At 39.0% G+C, this 20,189-nt stretch overlaps 1 protein-coding gene across 8 annotated transcripts in view; it reads right to left on the minus strand.

Moving 5' to 3' along the window:
• PAK6 (p21 (RAC1) activated kinase 6) overlaps nt 1-20,189 on the minus strand; it is a 77,245-nt gene that overhangs the window by 15,628 nt on the left and 41,428 nt on the right. For 7 of the 8 annotated variants that reach the window (XM_060760221.2, XM_060760266.2, XM_060760213.2 and 4 more), the window contains 2 exons: nt 17,767-17,975; nt 9,722-10,351 (listed from right to left, as the gene is read on the minus strand). In XM_060760221.2, the coding sequence (XP_060616204.2) occupies nt 9,722-10,351; nt 17,767-17,970 (834 nt within the window). In that variant the 5' untranslated portion in view covers nt 17,971-17,975. The remainder of the gene's footprint in view (nt 1-9,721; nt 10,352-17,766; nt 17,976-20,189) is intronic. The other variant, XM_060760273.2, reaches the window with a different exon arrangement.

Here is a 20,189-nt window from a genome sequence, read left to right on the forward strand (position 1 = left end):
TCCTATCCCCTGCCAAGAAGAAGGAAAATCGCATTCAAATGATCAAGTTATCCTGGTAACTTTGTGGGGCGTATTTACACTGTAGGTGAATTGTCATGGCTGAACATTGTGGAAATACGGGAGTTGTGAGGCACAAAGTCATGTGGCAGAAAGGCAAAAGACTTTTTAAAACTCTCATGATTCCATAGCACTGAGCCAAGTCAGTTAAAGTGGTGTCAAACTGCATTAATTCTACAATTCAGATGCACTCTCAGTGAGTCCTGAATCTGGATCTCCTAAGTCTCAATTCAAGCACATGAGCCACAATGATCATAAATACATTGGAATACTCTGTGATGTGTACATTACTGTGTCTGTGCATGAATATAACAATTGAATTATGGATAGAGTGGGGAAGGTGGAAGTAGTATTGCCATCATTTGTAATGACATGCATACACTGCTTTACAGTGAATCACAGAAACATACACACTGATCTAAGCAAATGGTTAATCTGGTTTAGGCTGCACATTTAGCATGTAATTTGTAATGTATTAAAAAAATTGGTTCAGTGGTGGTGAAAATTTAATGGAGCTTTTTTTTAATTGAACACAAGCACTAAAGAATAGGAGAATTTTCCTTCTCTGAAAACAGTTGTCTATACAAACTATCAGTATTTATTGCAAGGACACCTTTAGTGCATAGCAAGTTTATTCCAAGTGTAGTTATTCAGTTTTATTTGTTACCAGCAGTTGCTTTCCAAAACAGGCTCACCATAAACTTCAACAAATTGATTCCATCCATAAAACAATTCACATATCCTGGATTTTCATGACAACGATTGATCAATCATATACCCTTTAATAAAGCCGTGCCTATGATTGAAGCTGGCATCCAGAAAAAGAGCAATTCTAAAGTTAAAAGCTGTAAAACAATAAAACATAGCACAATAAAAACCTCTATCGTCGCCAATTTCTTACAAAGAATGCCTTAATAAAACTAAGTAGCAAAATCTTCTATACTGCCACTACCATGAATACATTGTTTCCTTGGTTGTCAGTTTTCATAGAGCATGAAATAATATAATGCTACTAATAAGTAGTGGTAGTAAAGAAAAATGGGACAAGTCACAACAAAATGTTGCAATACGGTACAATTCCATTCAGAATTCCAGACACTCAGTTCCACTCCACTGTCTCCTCAGGTCTTTCATGTCTATGGTATAAATAAGTGGACTTGCAAGAAAATGGTGCAGTATAGGTATTATTTGGAGCCTAGCCATGTCCTAGCTTCACCCCTCCACTTTGGCTTTGCAAAGAGCTTTTGGACCAATAAGTTATGATTTTGGACCAATTACTCCCAGAATCCCCAAACCAATGTGGCTCCAATCTTATCTTTTGATGGAGCCACAGTCGCTTACACTCCCTGCCTATCTGTAAAATAAGGAATACATATTTTTTAACTACCATGCATATAGTTTCACATAGCTCTCAAAAATGCTATGTTGAGAGTCTGGCTGTAGTGAAAGGTTTACTTGGGAAAAAACAATTATCCCAATGGAGAACTAGCAATAATAGCAGTCCTGTCTTGGGAAAAATGCTCAGTATGTTTCAATAAATGTAAGTGCACCTCATGTCATAGGTTCAGTAAGTTTCTGTGGCCCAGAATCAGCTGGCATTTCTGAAGGATATTGAATTATTTCTTTAAAGCGCTTTAAAATCACCTAATACACATTTAAATAGAGCTTGCCCAAATTTGCAACAGAATACAATAAGACCTAACTGAAGAATTGACATGCCTACAGGAATATGCACTCTGTAAATGAATTCACAGATCTCTAAATCATTGCCTTTTGATAACACCATGGCCTTCAAGATTATTTCAAGATTATTGTCTACATCCACTTGTTAGCTGCAACTCTACAGACATACTGAATCAATGGAACTTACATAAACATTGATTTAGCAAGTCTGCTGTAGGTAGGAAAGGTAGTGTGGAGTAGTGTTTGAACAGGACTTTGGGAGAATAATATTCAAATCCCCATTAAAACCCATTGAATAAGTTTGGGCAAATCTTACTCTTTGAGGAATTATTATTATTATATTTATTTATACCCCGCTTTATCTCCCCCAAAGCGGACTCAAAGCAGCTTAACATAAAAGCATCAGCATAACTATTTTAAATATACAAAGATTAAAACAGGATTAAATATAAACAGTATTTAAAATATTGTAGTTAAAAGCCATTAAAACAAATTCAAAGTTAAAAACCACAGCACCCTATAAATTGATCTTAGATCGTTCATCTTTAAAGGCCTGCCTGAATAATGAAGGAAGGCAGTTATAAAAACCCCTGAATAAACATTGCCTGAAAAACCCTGTGTTATGGTCACCTGAGGGTCACTAAAATTCAGAAGCAACTTGAAGCCACACAATAACTCATGGCGGGATTAACAACTGTGTTTGCTATATGAGATAGATAAGTAATTGCCACTGCTGCTGTCAAGTCATAGGTGACCCTATGAATGAGACACTTTCATCAGATTCTGTTATTAACAAAACTTTCAAATGCAAATCTGTGACTTCTTTAATTTAGTGATCCCGCTTGTAAATGCAATCTTCTTCTCTTACCTATGCCTTTACCTTTCCCAAATATTGTCTTTTCCAATTCCAATAAATCATGATATGGCCAAAGCTCGCCATCTTCATTAGAATTCCAATCTTTGACTAACAACTAATGTGGTGCAGGTGTACATCATAACTTTTCACTTGTGGAGTATATCTGCAACTAACTCTAGATTGCCACCACAACCACCCTTGTGAGTTAGGTCAGAATAAGCCTGACCCCCAATAATAATAATAATAATAATAATAATAATAATAATAATAATAACTACAGTGCAATAATAACTACGAAATATGTCCAATTATGCTTGGAATGGTCCTGGATTACGATTGTGGATAGTATGATTTTAATAGTGATTATAATGTTTATATGTTTTAATGTGCATTTTAACTTTAATTTTAAAATTTAACTTAAATGTATTTAATGGTCTGTTGTCTAAAGGCATCAAATAGTTGCCAGATGTAAAGCCACCTTGAGTCCCCTTCGGGGTAGAGAAAGGCGGGATATAAATAAACAAATAATAAATAAACGAATAAAAACTTTATTTATATCCCGCCCTCTCTCTCTGAAGGGATTTGGGGTGGCTCACAAAAGAAAAAAATGCAATATACATAGTAATACTCAACCAACCAGGACAAACAACATTCATTCACTGACAAATCAGCAAATCATGATACATAAACAAAATAAAACATTAATAAACATATTGATAAAACAACAAAAATGTCAAAATAAATATAAACGATCTTCATAGCTGGAGCTGGAGAAAGCTATCATTCCCATTGTTGCATCACACTGGCTCTTCATAGCATATTCACAAGTATCACACCCTACCATAGTTGCAGTGAAACACAAACATATCAGAAACCAAATTTGGGCCAACAGAACTGGAAAGGTTTGTGTCAATGGTTTGTGACTTAAGAAAAAAGACAGCTACAACCCTGAAACTTGCTAAGCCTGCTATGCTCCTGTTATCTGTGACTTATTTGTAAAGAGGAGTGGCTCTGAAATCTAATAAAACAGGGAGAAGGGGAAGTTTTCTATTCTCCCAATATGTGTACTCCACCTAGACTACACACAGTACATTATCTTAACTAAACCTTGTTTTTTACCCCATTGACCCCAATGTACATGTAAAAGGTATTGCAAATTTACTTTCCATAGTACATTAAAGGTAGGACAAACACACACACACAGAACTGCAAGTGACTACATGCTGGATTTTATTTCCCCATCGTCTAGCTGTACCACCCCTCCATTCCTTTCCAGTTCAGACATGCTCCTGAAAGAATAATATTTTCAAACCTCAAACTTTGTTTTAAAGGTTTATTTTAGGTAACCTAGAGCCCCTAAAGAAAGCCCTCGTGGGTGTCTCTAGACCAGTGTTTCTCAACCTTTCTAATGACACAACCCCTCAGTATAGTTCCTCATGTTGTGGTGACCACTAACCAAAAATTATTTTCATTGCTACTTCATAACTGCACTTTTGCTACTGTTTAGAATCGTAATGTAAATATCTGATCTGCAGGATGTATTTCCATTCACTGGGCCAAATTTGGCACAAATACCCGATAGGCCCAAATCTGAATATTGGTGAGGTTGCCGAGGGGTGTTTACTTTGTCATTTGGGAGTTGCAGTTGCTGGGATATATAGTTAATCTACAATCAAAAAGCATTCTGATCTCCACCAAGGATGGAATTGAACCAAACTTGGCACACAGAACTCTCATGACCAACAGAAAATACTGAGTTGGTGGGCATGGACTTCAAGTTTTGGAGTTGTAGTTCACCTACATCCATAGAGCTGTGTGGACTCAAACAATGATGTATTGGACCAAACTTGGCACGAATACCCAATATGCCCAAATGTGAACACTGGTGGAATTTGGAGAAAATAGACCTTGAGTTGTAGTTGCTGGGATTTATAGTTCACCTACAATCAAAGAGCATTCAAAACTCAGCCCACAATGGATCTGCACCAAACTTGGCACACTACCAACATGGCCAACATTGCATACTGGTCAGGTTGAGGGGAGCTGTTTTTGAATTCTGGGAGTTGTAGTTACCAACACTCAGAGAGCACTCTGTGCCAAACTGGTGATGGAACTAGTAAATTTGCCACATAGAACTTGTCTCAGGAATAGCCTATCACAGCGGAGAAAGGCTTTTGGTGGGAGATAAGCAATCTGTTTTCCAAAAAGGAAGAGAAGGTCAGGTGGAGAGATCTTCAGCCTTCTCAGCCAAAAGGGCACCTAAGACCATTAGAAATATGTGTTTTCTGATGGACTTTGGTGACCCCTTTGAAGCCCCACCAGGGGTCCCGACCCCCAGGTTAAGAAATGCTGCTCTCGACACTTGTCCTTTTAAATATTAGCTCGTGTACCCAACACATCTCCTATGTACCAGGGTTTTTTTTAAAGGGGAGAAAAAAAACTAACAACCACACACTTGTCTAAATGGACATACATTTATCCACAACAACTCATTCCCAAGTCAATGTATCTGTAACCATCAATTTCCCTCCTTTGAAACTACTTTCCTTTTCTTTATTCTTTGGTGTACTATGCTTTGTTGACCTAAAAAGGGTCAAATCATTAAACAATTTAAATAGTTACACTCTTCTTGAAGCAAATACATTTGTGAGCCCTTTCTTCTTAAATGAAAGGATGAATATGGAATAAGCTACTGGTGAACCCTGCAAGTGCTTGGAGATGGCAGCGGGCCAGTTGGGCAGCATCAACAGAAACACTGATCAGGAAGCCATAGACTGCAGCCTATCTGGTGTACCACTTTTGTGCTCCAACAAAATGTCATTTGCAAACACATTTTGGGTCAGTTGGATATGATGGGCATCCAACTGGATTTCTTCCTCTTAGCTATCTTAGAATAAACTTTGTTAGTCATTAAGAAACTGGTTAACATTCTAAGAGTCTGGAAAGTATCCTTCCTAGTCCTTGACTGACACACCGGTTGTGCCCTTCCTAGAATCAGAAGACCTAAAGATACTAAGTTCAAGGTTGCACTACTGCAATGTGCTGTACATTGGGCTCTATTCTGTATCAAGCTCAGGAATTCCAATTAGTTCAAAACCAGATTGGTAACAGGTAAATCCAGGAGTCAGCATATCACACTTACTGTATATTAAAACCATTGGTTGCCAATTAGTTTCATTTTTAAAATAATTTTATTCTTTCATTATCGTTGCTTCTTAATACATTTCAACCAAATTATTTACACTTATTTCAGTTAGATATGGATATTCATAAATATTTTGTTTAAAGATTTGTAAAGCCTATTATTAGTGTTTACACTTATTTTTGTTTGGTACAAGAAATGAATACCAAGGAATACTGGATGTTCTTGCACCGTTCTTAAGCTAATTAGTTTCATTGCAAAGTACAAAATATTGGTTATTAGCTTTAAAGCCCCACATACTTTGGGCCCAGGTTGCCTATAGGATTGCCCCATAAACATAGGCCCTCTGGCAGATGTTTACCAGGCAGAACTCAACTGGCCACTGCCACTCAGAGGACCTTTTCATTAGCTGCCTTTTGACTGGGGCATGACATGTCGGAAGAGATTCAGCACCTAAACAGGGTGTCAGAATTTAAACAAAATTATATACCTCTCTCATCTAGCAGGGCTACACAGTCAATTTTAAATTATGAATTTTAAATCAACATTTAATTGATATGAATTATTTTAATGTATGTTTCAATCGTATGTCTGTTTTAATCCATGTGTTTTGAATAGCTTTATATTTTTGTCTGTGTATTTCAACTATGTTGTACTCTGTCCCGAGGCCTAGGGAGTGACATATAAGAAACAAATAATAATAATAATGAATCTGTAATATTAATAATTATTATTATGTTTATTTATATCCCGCTTTCTCTCTCCATACGAAGACTCAAGGTGGCTCACAACTAAAAGCATTTCAATACAACTTAAAATATACAAATATCAAAACTGTATTAAACAACATTTATATTAAATCAATCCAGGTTAAAACCATAAAAACATATAAAATCACATCACAAAATCACAGACTCCTTTTGTTTTAATGATAAGCCCCCCAAAAGCACAAGCATAAAATCATATTGAACCATAGATGTCCAGGGGAATGAGATATACTGAAATAGGTTTAGATGTTATGTCTGCCTCCTTTTCCCTACCTCATCTCATTTTTGCCTTGAGATCTAAAAGCAAATGATGACCATGCAGACATCTTGACCTAGTTGTTAATGCCAACTACAATTATGAATTATATTAATGAGGCTTACATAATTGTTGGCTTAGAGCAAATCTAAATGGGCAAGAAAATCTAGACATGCCTTAAATTCCCTGTTGAACTGTCAGCATGATGTTTGTTGACTTCTGGTAAGCATTGCAGATTTTTAAGTGTTAAGCCTACTTTACTTCACTTTTGGAAAAGATTGCCCTCTTCCTTCTTGCTGATCATACAGGTACCTCTGCAGATGTCAGAACAGGGTGGTCACAATAGCAAGGAGACCTGTGGCTAACGGAGCAGTAGTGGTGACACAGAGGGTACAGTGACAGTCCAGTGAGACTGATGCAATCTCAGCCCAGCTAGACTGTGTAGGTGCCAACAAAGTGCTGCCTCAGGTTCAGCTGGGTGCGTCTGGCACCTCCAGCCCTGTATTTAGCAGCCAGTGTTGACTCGCCCTTAATAAGTTGTCATTGACTCAATGAGATGCTACTTGGAACTAAGAACTAGATCTAAACGTGTGACCTCATCATCAAGTCAGACTTTTTTCCTCCTCTCCTTGTTCTGCTTCATCCATTTTAGTGTGTGTGTTATATCTTGCCTAATAAAAGGATTGTTTTTATAGTCAACAGGTTGAACCAATAAAAATATAGTGTCAGTATCAACTTGAAAAGATAATGCTACTTACTACATTTGCCTCTTGCCCTTCTTCCAAAGACTCAACCCCAATATGAGGATGTAACTCCTCTTTCTCTTATTGCAACAACTGTATCGGATAAGTTTAAGCTGAATAAGAATGTTTGAAGTTTGTGGCTTAGCTGGGATCTGAACTCAGGCCTTAGGATTTTAGATTTACTCTATAACTAAACATTTATCAGCTATGCCACATTGTTATCTTTAGCCCCACTATCCTTTAACACATTTTCCTTCACATAACTTTCCATCCTCATTGTTAGAGAATGCTCATTTAGAGGGGGAGATGGGGAAATGTGGCCCTTTTGTACTACACAGTTTAATAATAATAACAATAATTTATTTATATACTGCCCTATCTCCTCAGGGTGGTTTCCAACATAAGGCAAAACATTCAATTGCCAAACAAAAAAAATACAACAAAATTAAACCTTATAAAACATAAACAGAAATCCTATTAAAACAGTCACAAAAAAAAATTAAAAGTCAGTTTCAATGTTACTCCATCAGAAGGGATTCAAAATATGAATGGACAGAATTACGAATTGGACGTGGTCTGCTATGAAAGGGCGGGCAAGGGCTAGTGCAACAAAGTATCATAGGGCCAGGGATAGTGCAATGATTCCACGTTAACTACCATAATTGCATTCTATGGAATTCTGGTGAAGCACAAGAGCTCCCTGGAACAGAACGGTAAACACCTGTCAACTGTTCTTGGATGGGAAGGTTATATACGGAAGATCTATTTCAATATGACTTCAGGCCTGGTTATAGAACAGATATGGTTTCTTCACCTCACTGGATGGCCTATGCAGGGAACTTAACAGGGGGAATGTATCTGTTGGTCTTTCAGGACTTCTCAGTGGCTTTTAGTATTATTGACCATGGTAGCCTTCTAGGTCAGTGGTTCTCAACCTGTGGGTCCCTAGATGTTTTGGCCTTCAACTCCCAGAAATCCTAAGAGCTAGACAAATAGCTGGGATTTCTGGGAGTTGTAGGCCAAAACACCTGGGGACCCACAGATTGAGAACCACTGTTCTAGGTAGAGAGCTAGCATAGTATAGTGATTTTGGCGTTGGACTAGAACTCTGGAGTGGGCTCAAATCTCCATCTGCCATGAAAAGTCACAGATCACACTCTCAGCCTGAGGAAGGCAATGGCAATTACCCTCTGAACAAATCTTTTAAGGAAAATGTCAGCACATATTTGCCTTAGGATCCCCATAAATTAGAAATGACTTGAATGCACACAACAACAAAAGAATCCCTCTGGGCTGTTTCTCTGGGATGAAGACACTATTTAACAGTAATCTCAAGTCCTTCTTGAAGGGGCAAGTTAAAAAAGTGGAAATGGGAAAATCCTGTTTGACCTTTTCACCACGGGCCAGAGCCACCTGTCTTGTTTAATATCTAGATGAAACCACTGGGAGAGGTAATTTAGAATTTTCAGATCCAGCATGCTAATGTTCCCCTATTTTCCACTTAATTGCAAGACTTTTTATTTAGTACTAATTCTATGTCTAAACCCTAATCCAAACAAAACAGAAGTGCTCTTGGTTAGTGAGAAGGTAAGTTAGTGAGCAGGCAAGTGGGTTATGGCCCATGCTTCCTGCTTGTGTCTTTTTGGGTTTGTATTCCAAAAAAATCTAACTTTCTCAAGTGCTGGCATTGACCTTTTTCTATTTTGCAGTAAAAAAAACCATTTTGAAAGGAAAAAGGCATGTACTGTGAATTCCCACCTCTAAGCCTTGGTAAACCTGAAACTTTTGTTCACAAAGGACATGGGAGGAGGTTGCATTTCCAAATAATCACATTGGAAACATACATTTTCAGACAAAACCTGACAGGCTAGAAACAACAGACACTATGCATACTGATACTGACACAGATTACTGTGACTGTAGACATGTAATTTTTTGGTTTGTTTGCTTTGGCTCCCTTGTTGGTTACTTATGAGAAACAATATAGGTGTGGCAACAGGATATGCCCACACTTACTATGCGTGATGTGTTTGTGACTTAACACCAGTGCCAGTTTAGACTAATAGTTTCTTCATATTTTGCAATGCAAGCATAATCTCTTAATATTAGCCTTAATCTGTCAGAAGCTACAGTCATATTTGCCTTCAAAATGGCATTGGCCTTGGAAGTAAAATTCTAAAGCTTGAAAGCCCCCACTCGAGCACCAAGTAAACATACCTTTATCTGCTGGTTGATTCCGGCTTTGTTTGTGGTGCTGGATGAGGGGAACATACTTCGTAACAATCTTCTTTTTAAGCTGTTTTCCCTCGACTTGGAGCCAGGACTGCCTTCCCCAGGTGGCCTTGAATTAGCAGGGGCTCCCTGGTAAGGTGGAGGATGGCGCTCTTCTGAGTTCCTTCTCCCTCCAGCATTTTCTTGGTTTACTGTAGGAACTGGGATGTATTGCTGGTGATGAAAACTTGAAGGAAGTGGGACAAATCGGCTATTTGTGCTGTGGAACTCCGATGGACCAAGGGACTGAGCTTTCATTACAAGGCCATTGGAATGAGCCGGTCCATCCATGATGGGTTTATAATCTGGCCACAAGGTCTGCCTTCTAGATGACTTGGATCCACCATTGCAGTTGAGGTAGTTTCCATATTTGTCTGTCCAGTCTGGCTCAGGGCACTGTAGATACATGTCAGTAGGTTCATCTTCCCCAAGAAGTCCCAGTGATTGGGCTCTTCTTCTGTTAGTTGGGCTCTTCCCCCTCAGAGTATTAGAGCTGATGAGGGAAAGCTTTTGGATATCATTCAGTATCCCAGAGATATATCCTTCCACTTCAAATGTGCTGGCTCTCACAACCTTCTACCACAAAAGACAAGGAGAAAGAAGATCAGGGCAAAGGGAAGAAGAAAAGTTAGTATTGTAGCGCCTCAGGTTCAAACACTAGTTAAGATAGGGATTCTCTGTGCAAATGGGAACATGGGTTTACAACACAGAGTGAATCCAATTCCTAGTCCCAATCAGAATAGACCCACTGAATTAGTGAAACTTGCAAATTTGATAACTTACCAAATGCTCAATGAGTCAATGGTTCTACTAGTTGTTACAACTTTGAAAAGTACAAATTGAATATGAAATTGATGTGAAGTTAGGTACTTCTCAGGGTTTTTTTGTAGGTATGGTAGGGATTTAAAAACCTGCAGTTATTGTGATTTGTTAGGGACAGGTATGATTAATCATTTGCCAACCCAATCTTTCACCTGCCTTTAAAAGATCCTAGATTCTCTTCTCTCCTCACACTACCCCCCTTTTGTCCTCTTGCTGCAAACTGAACTCAAAACACAACAGCAGTTTCCTCTCAATCAAGTGGGGGGAGGGGGAAAGGAGAGAGAGAACAGGTGGAGGAATCTTGCTCTTCCCAACAGACGCAAGCAAAAGCAAACTCCTGTAGCATCTCTCAACTTGTGTCTTTCTGCTAGGTCATTAAATGCTAATCAAGGTGGCCAACTGAAACATTAACACTTTCTGGAACATGGCCATACAGCCCAGAAAACTCACAACAACCCAGTGATTCTGGCCATGAAAGCCTTAGACAATACCTTGTGTCATCCTCATTACTAACTGTCAACATCTTGATTAGACTCTGATGTTGCTTGGTTACATATCCCAGTTTTCATCTGTGAAATGTAGAGTATGCCTACAATACTGACACTCCTGAAGGCTTCCAGATGTGGAAAAATAACCAGGAGCAGAGTGTTTTGGGGATCATATAGGGTCCTCAGGCTATACCTTTCCCATCCTGGCCTATACTCATTACCACAATACTGAAATGCAAAATAATTGAATCTTAAATTACAGGTTTTAAAAAAGAATCACATTTTGCTTTATGTCTAATATCCTTAAACTCACCCAGCATGTTCTTCTGGATGATGGAAATTGTATTCTAACACAATTGGAAGCTTTAGATTTAGAAAAGCTTTCTGAATGTTTTGAAAAAGGTCTGGCCCTATCTGAAAACAGGATTATACAAAGTTGCTGCTAAATCTGTCTCACACGAAACATGAGAACAAAAAGCCATACACCTAATACATACACTTGTGACCTATGCCTTTACTTTTAACTAGATGCCGGATTCCGTCTACAGTCTTGTTCAGTCTCCTGCTGCCCCTTGCTGAGGGATACATTGAAATGCTGAGGTGAAAATAATGTGCAACACTAAGTCTGTGATAATAATAGCTTTAGGTTCTAACATGTTAGCTCAACAGACAAACTCACTCACAGTAGGAACCGGGCCCCATTCTGAGCCAAATCATATTTGGGCCATGTGAAGATTATGCTGATTATCATAGGCAATATCTACAAGTTGGCCAACCCAGACTGCTATCTCTGCTATACTTATCTGCCATGCAGCTTAGTCAGTTCATTTACTTAGGAAGTGGAAAACCGAAGAATCTATTAACTAACATCATCAATTTCTCCACAGGGAGGCCCAATACAATGCCTATGCATTCTCTTGGCACAGTTCCCAACCGGTATGAAAGAAATCTTTCCCTAGAGAGAAATAGAATTTCTTCTGTTTGCTAACAACTGAGCACTTCCATAAAAGACATACTGAAATAATTGCAGCAGTGAAAACAGACATGGATCCCGACATGTGTCACTTAAGGTAGAACAGCTAAAGTAATGCACTATCTGAGTCAATTCGCACATGTGTGTAAGCTAATTGATAAAATGGCAGGAAACTCTGGCACATTCAATTTGATAACTAGCATATTAGATGCTGCTCAGAATTCAGTACGAAACATAGTTCCGTATGGAAAACCGGAGACATAAAGAAAGATTCCATTCAATTGCAGACATTGCATTTATGTTGGTGCAATATGAAAGGCTTCTAGGTACATAGCTGAAATGGCTACAAGCACACCGGGGGCTATTATACACAAATGTTTTGCCATGTGTAACTGATCTCATCAAACTAGGTTTAAACTGGCCACCACATTGCTAACTGCAAATGTAAAAAGGACCGTGTTACAAAAGCAACGTATTAACCCCAGTCTCTGTAAGTATCCTTATGCCTGCCAAACACTCTCTTCCATAATAGTAACATGAGCAGAGTACTTAATCTTAAGTCATATGGGCAATACATATTTTTGCATAAAGTCCTTGATGCCACTACTGTCAAACTTGTGCAGCAGCAAAATAAAGTTAATTTCTGAGTGAAAATAAAGTGCACATGAGGCATGGAACACAATCAGAAAAAGCTTCCCCTGAATTATTGAACTTAGAGTTGGAAGAGGTCATTTAGTCCAACTCCCTGCCATGCAGGAATACACCACTAAAGGATTTTGAGAGGTGCTCATATATTCAATGTTTAAGACCTCTACAGAAATAGAGACCACTGTGCTCCAAGGCACTCCATTCCATGGTTGAACAGCTTTTACAACAAAGAAAGTTCTTCCTAATTTTAGGTGGAATCTTGGTCTATTATTTGGGGCAAGAGAAAACAAGTTTCCTCTGTATTCTACATGACATACCTTTAGATCAGGCATGGGCAAACTTCTGCCCTCCAGGTATTTTGAACTTCAACTCCCACTCTTCCTAACAGTCTACTGGCTGTTAGGAATTGTGGGAGTTGAAGTCAAAAACACCTGGAGGGCCAAAGTTTGCCTATGCTTGCTTTAGATGCTCAAAGATGGCTATCATCGGGCCTCTCAGTCTTCCCTTTTCCAAACTAAATATATAAAATTCCCAAAGTCATTTCTCAAACGTTTCCTGACCTTTGATCATCTTGTCTGACCTTTTCTGAATGCATCCAGCTTGTCAATACCCTACTAGAATGGGACACACTATTCCAGGGGAGGTCTGTCAAAAGCAGAAAAGAAACAAAATTTCTTTTGAAATACAATTCTCCTTGAAAACAAGGCATGCCTGCTTTGTTCTAACCCAGATATACTTTTGGTTTGCCACTGCTACATGACCAGGATAAATTTCGCAGAGGTAAGTCTGGTCCCTGTTCTTGCTGAAGTTGCCCATCCCTGATCAAAGTACACATCGGAGAAATTTAGCAGGCAGGTTAAAGCCATGTCTGTGGGGTAATAAAAGTGTTAAGCACTGTCAAATATATGAAAAGTCACAAGGTCCTATTTGATAAGATGTTTCCTTTCCACTCACTAAAACCTTCAGTCAGAACTCTGTCTTAGATATGAATTAGCTTGAGCAGGCCCTTTCTTTCTTGTATTGAGGACTGCTCCTTGCTTCAGCTTCAAAAGCAATCCTATCATTTCTACAGTACAACAATGCTGTCTTTGCTTTTAAGCAAGTGTTAAACTTATTTAGCAACTATATCCAAGTAAAGTCAGACACTGGTGAAACATCTCACTTTCCTTGCTCATTTATCTTGAATCATTTAATAAACCTTGCATTAGAAACCTGGAGCAGAACTGACTTAAGAGACTTTTCATTGCTGGCAAGAACCGTTTCACTAATATGCCTAAAGCTACTTCATTATTTTCTCCTCGATGGATTGTCACCTTGTTGTGATGAGGTGACTTGGGTGTTCCAATGAATGTGTGGGTGTAACAACCAGATTATTGCACTCGGGGGGGGGGGGGCACAGGGGAGGTCCAGAAAGAGCACAATCTGAAAACCTCAACATAGATCAGGTGGAAGATAACATGGTACATGGTACAATGGCTGTGAAGGTGGAAGAAGGCTGCAACGGATTGGGACCGTAACTCTGCGATTGGGACTGGTTGGGACCCTCACTCTGCGAAGACTGTGTGTTGATCGGATATAGGCATCTTCCAAGAACTTGGAAGGCCATCATACTCAGACAATGAGGGATCACCTAAGTAAGTAAGTACTTCATTATTTAGGAAGTGAAGTGAATCTGAAAAGTCCCTTCTAAAAATACTGCTACATGTTGGAATTTCCACATGTTAAGATTGAAATTTTAGAAATGACACAAGTGGTGTCAGCTTTTGATTAAAAGGAAGTGACTCTCAGTCTGTTTTACCTTGCAAGAAAGGCAGGAATGTGTGCATTTCATTCCTCATGGTGTAATTTCTCTTTATAAGCTTTGGCCTATAAAGCCCTAAACAGCCCTGGCCCATTTAACGTGGCCAAACGCATTTCCCTTTATGAACCACCGCAAAGACTAAGATCTTCTGGAGAGGTCTTGCTCTTGGTCCCACCACAGTCACAGGCACATTGGATGGGAGAGAGAGGGCCTTCTCAGTTATTGCCCACTGGCTATGGAACTTCCTTCCTGGCTAGATTAGATCAGTCCCCTCCCTCCGGACTTCAGAAAGATGGTTAAAAACCTGACTGTGGGACCAAGCCTTTGGGACCGTGTAACAAGGCAATAATAGGAAACCCACTCTGCAGACCAGAGCCAGCATGGTGTTTGAGAGGGTTTAAACAATTGATTTTAAAGTAGACACAATCTGATTTTATGTATATTTTTAGTTATTGTATGTTCCGGCATGGAATGTTTGTCATGTATATGTTGTGCTCTGCCCTGAATCCCCTTCATGGTGAGAAGGGCAGAATATAAATGCACTGTCTTGTCTAAAATATGTAGGATCTGAGGGAGCTTTCTGGTCATATGAAACATCCTTGTGGCACATCTCCTCTGTAATTGCTCTTTCATAAGTCCATGTCATTAACTGATACTGTAGCCATGAAGTGACACACATTTCTTTGCGAAGCCCAACAAAAGAAGGGAAGACACAACCTGACTCACAAACCTTATAAATATAAAAATTGATATCAGGGTAGGAGGCCATATAAAGAGAAACTTTGAGCTTCAGTGTTGGACTACACATGGGGAAGATGAAAGTCATTTCTATTCTTATTATGTGAGCAACTCTACACCAATGTGTTTGCTGAATATCGAACTGTGGCCGTTTAGGGACTTTGTGTATTTGAGTCTTATTACGCAGATGTTTTTTAAACTAATACTTTCAGCTCTGACTGGGAGGAAGAATTAGAAGATATAAAATACTGGATTTCAATATTTGCCACTGAGGAAACCAAGAGTGTTGAAATTGTGTCTGGTCTTTGTTATAACAGTTGGTTTGTTTACAACAAAAGTAATTAAATGTCCTCTAGTGGAAAGAGTCACACCCAACTTTCACATCTATTCAGGTCTACTGTGTCTTTAGAGCCTACAAAATTGTATGCCCCAAATAATTCCTTTATTAGAAATATTTATTTCTTGAAAATTACTGGAAATAGATTTTAGGCATATATAATATTACTTATTTATTTCTTGACTCCACCGATTTGTTACGAATTTTTTGGTGGACACATTTTTTGGTGGACTCATGTCAGGCATCTGAAACTCATGTGCTCCATCAAATTGAACACAATCTACCAACCATGTACAGCAGGGGTTAACAAGCATGTCTAAGATCAAAAAAGAAGGTCTTCCAAACATTTGACAAAATGAGGTCAATTCCTTGTGTTTTGATTTTATATTGCTGTGTTGTCTATAATATTGGTTTTTGCATTTTATGTTTTTGTGTAATACTGTTGTTTATTGTATTGATGGGCGTGGCCTTATGTAAGTCACCCTGAGTCCCCCTATGGGAGATGGAGCAGGCTACAAATAAATTATTATTATTATTATTATTATTATTATTATTATTATTATTGGCATGCAAGTGAACATGGTGGTCTAAAACCACACCAAGGAACCTGTTCAACAGGGATTCCATTTGCAGGTTAACCACTTGTCCAGGCTTGTCATCAAGAAGTGGTGATTTTAGATTCTTAACAGTGATCCTTAGCTCAGGCTCATTTTACTCATATGCCTAAAATCCCAACTATGATTCATCTATTGACCATCTAATAAATATATCTGAAACTAAACTTGAAAGGTTGCACACTATTTTGTGACTCTGGGTGGGTCTGATAAAGGCATACCATTGATATAATTTTTATTATTTTCCCTTACAGCTAACATGTCTCTGTTTGTTTTTTGTGTGGCTTAGCAAACACTTCATTTAGTTACTCAACAGTGTATCCTATACTAGAGAAAGATGCCTGAAGCTGGGTTTTTCCCGCTCTGAGAACACACCTTCCCTAAGTTCAAAGTTTCCCTGGTCATAAATCAGTCTACTTGTGTAGGCACACGTTTGTGCCATGCTCATTTGCTTTTTATTAGCATGCTGACTTGCTGTGTCAAAGATAGACTGGTTTGGGAAAGTGACAGCGGCAGATATATGTGGAGGGGGGAGGAAACAGATGAAAACCAGGACACATGTGGCCAGTAATGTCAAAATGAGGTCAATTTTTCAATATTTTGAGGAAGAACACAAAGAGAGGTTGCAGCAGTTTGCTTTTGCCTGATCCCTTGGAAAGGGCAAGATTTTGCCTCCCCTCTTCCCCTGCTGAGTTAAATACACTGATTGACTGCTTGATTAACTGAATTCATACCCCACTTTTCTCCTGGGATAGGATCAAAGATGGTTAATTTTGAACACAGTTTGAACCAACAGAACAACACTGAGGGCAAAGAGGGGAAAGGAAGCAAAACTGGGAACATTTGAAAAGCTAATGGGGAAAGTATGAGTTTTATGACAAGTGATTAATTAGGATTGTTCTTAACAAATTGGAACAGGTCAAGGGTACAGAACTAGCTGAAATAAACTCCCAGCCCAGTGAGATAGTCATAAGTGACAAGACTCAAAGCTAAGTTGCACCTCTTCCATTACCTCTTCCACCCACTCTGTTTCTATCTCAGTGCTCATGTCATTGGAGGAAGCGACCATCTGGAACTACTGTTTGATTCAACTGCAGTGACATAATGCTAGTACTGCCAGTCCTTTATTCAGCTATAATACTGAAAAAGAATGTTCCTGTTCCTAAAACACTATCCTTTCCTAAGAACTATTCTGCAACCTCAACTATTCCACCACAATTCGGGTCTACAAGAATGGATCATACACACTGCAGAAGAATTGATGATGCAAGTAGAATGCATACTTTGCTTCTGATGAAATGGACTCTAGCCCATAAAAACTCATGCCACAACTCCTATGTTTTAAGGAAGGTTCTTTGTCCCTAGAACAAATTAACATGGATACACTGGAAAGCCAAAATGCCCACAGCTTCATGGTTAATAATTACAACTGAAACACTTTTGATAGTTCTCCTCAGCAATGTTTTCCCAATACTCCACATTTCTTCATTTGTTTGCATATTCATCATTATCATAATAATGACAGTTACCAGTTACTGTTTTGAGAAATCTAAGTATATATTTTTTTCACCTTCATAGGCTGAAGCTGCACCCGAGTAATCCTTGAAGGGTCTACAACAGGTTTCGGCCGTTTCAGAGTATCCAGAATATTCTGCCATTGTGGAGGCAAGCCAATAAATTTCCCCTCCTTTGGATCAAATGAGGTGTGTACACGATGCTCAAAGTTCTGCGGGGCAGAGATTTCAGGGCGTTTCTTCTTCTTCTTGCGGAACATTGTGCCTAAAAGAGAGAGATGAAATGTCTTGGATTTATATGCGCTGCTATCTAGCTTGGGTAACAAGCAACTAGTCACATTCAGGATGTATTGGTCCCAGTGAGGATATGTACTCTCATGCCCTCCAAACAGATGCCCCCATGCAGAGGGAGATATAGATTCAGACTGTCTGCTCACAGTCTGTGAACAAGGAAGTTGCACGTGTGGCACATCTTTGCTGGATTAGGTGTGATTTTTAAGTCGTAATTTTAATACTGGGTAGGAGAATTGTACTGGATGAGACAAGAATTTTCTTATATTTTCTTATATTCTTATATTTACTGACAGTTTCTGAAACTGGTGAAACTGGTGGAACTCTGAAACTGGTGCAACCATGTCTACAATGCAGCCCAATGCAATCACATCCAAACTGCAGTAAAAAAAAAAAAAGTATCACCATTTCTTGACAGAAGATGTCTAGACATTTATATAACGTACAACCTTCAGCCAACGTGATGCTTTACCAACATTTTCTGATTTGCTCCATAGCTAGCCTCAGCTTTCCACTGAGATTTCGTTCATTCAGCAGATTTAAGACACCAGCACGCTTTTTCTCAGCTTCACATGGAGCTCTCTCAAGCCTATTCACTTATCATAGTTTGGATATTTTTGCTCTAACATTGGGTCAGAGTGTGAATTTAGCAGGATAATTTCCAGACTTTTCTGGAAATTAGCTTTTTCTGGCAATATTTGCATGCAATCAGCAACACTCTTCCAAAAGAGCTAGGATTTTATATTGTTCATGGGGTCACAGATGACTTACTACTGTAGCTTCAAGCAAAGCGTAATTTGTCATGTTGTCCTTTATTTCCTGTGGTTAGCACATCCCAGAAGAGCAGGACATTTACCCACTCATTAAAGAGGATTTAGATATTGCTTAGGACTCATTGAACATCTCTACTCTGAAGGAACAATAAGGGTAGAAATAATGCAGTTTGACACCACTTTAACTGCCAGGACTTGAAACTATGGAATCCTAGGATTTGTAGTTTAGTGAAGCACCAGTACTCTTTGACAGAGAAGGCTAAAGGCCTCATAGAACTACAACTAACACAATTCCCAAGCATTGTGTCACATCAATTAAAGTGGTGTCAAACTGAATTAATTCTACAGTGCAGATACACCCAAATTCACCAATCAGTGGCTGAAAGTAAACTAATGGTATCCAAAGAGTAAAGATTATGGAGGTCATTTTCAAAGGTTACTGCTAGCAAAAATAATCAGTTATGATTAGATTTCTTTAACAGTAAAATACTAAACTAGCCAACTGTATGTGAAGGATGGGTTAGCACTTGATTGGCGAAGTGGAAATTAAGCTGGATTACTCAAGTCAGACTTTCTCAACATATTGCTCTCTAGACCTTTCAGATGCAACAAGACTCTGACCAAACAATAGGAGATCTAGCCGAAACACTAGAAGGCTATGCCAATTAATCTGCCAATGTACTTAGTGACATCTAAAACCTATCTACACATGCACCTACCTATGTCTGCATCCATTTATAACTGAGATGTGAAGAAACAATGTTTGGTAGGAATGGATTGATCTGCCAATTTAGATTTTACATTTATTTTCCTTTTTCCAAATCATAGAGTCATACAGTTGGAGGAGATCTCGTGGGCCACCAGTCCAACCCCCTGCCAAGAAGCAGGAAAATTGCATTCAAAGCACCCCCAACAGATGGCCATCCAACCTTTGTTTAAAAGCATTCAAAGAAAGAGCCTCCATCATAGTCTGGGGGAAAATTCCACTGCTGAACAGCTCTCATAGTTAGGAATTTCCTCCTCACATTCATGTGCAATCTCCTTTCCTATAGTTTGAAGCCATTGTTCCACGTGCTAGTCTCCAGGGCAGCAGAAAACAAGTTTGTTCCCTCCTCCCTATGACTTCCCCTCACATATTTATACATGGCCATCATGTCTCCTCTCAGCCTTACATGGCCATCATGTCTCCTCTCAGCCTTCTCTTTTGAAGGCTAAACATGCCCAGATATTTAAACTGCTCCTCATAGGGTTTGTTCTCCACATCCTCGATCATTTCAGTTGCCCTCCTCTGGACACATTCCAGCTTGTCAACATCTCCCTTGAATTGCGGTGCCCAGAATTGGACACAGTATTCCATGTGTGGTCTGACCATGGCAGAATAGAAGGGTAGGCATTACTTCTATGGAACTAGACAC

Source organism: Anolis sagrei, chromosome 1, assembly GCF_037176765.1.
Source record: "Anolis sagrei isolate rAnoSag1 chromosome 1, rAnoSag1.mat, whole genome shotgun sequence".
Lineage (NCBI taxonomy): Eukaryota > Metazoa > Chordata > Lepidosauria > Squamata > Dactyloidae > Anolis > Anolis sagrei.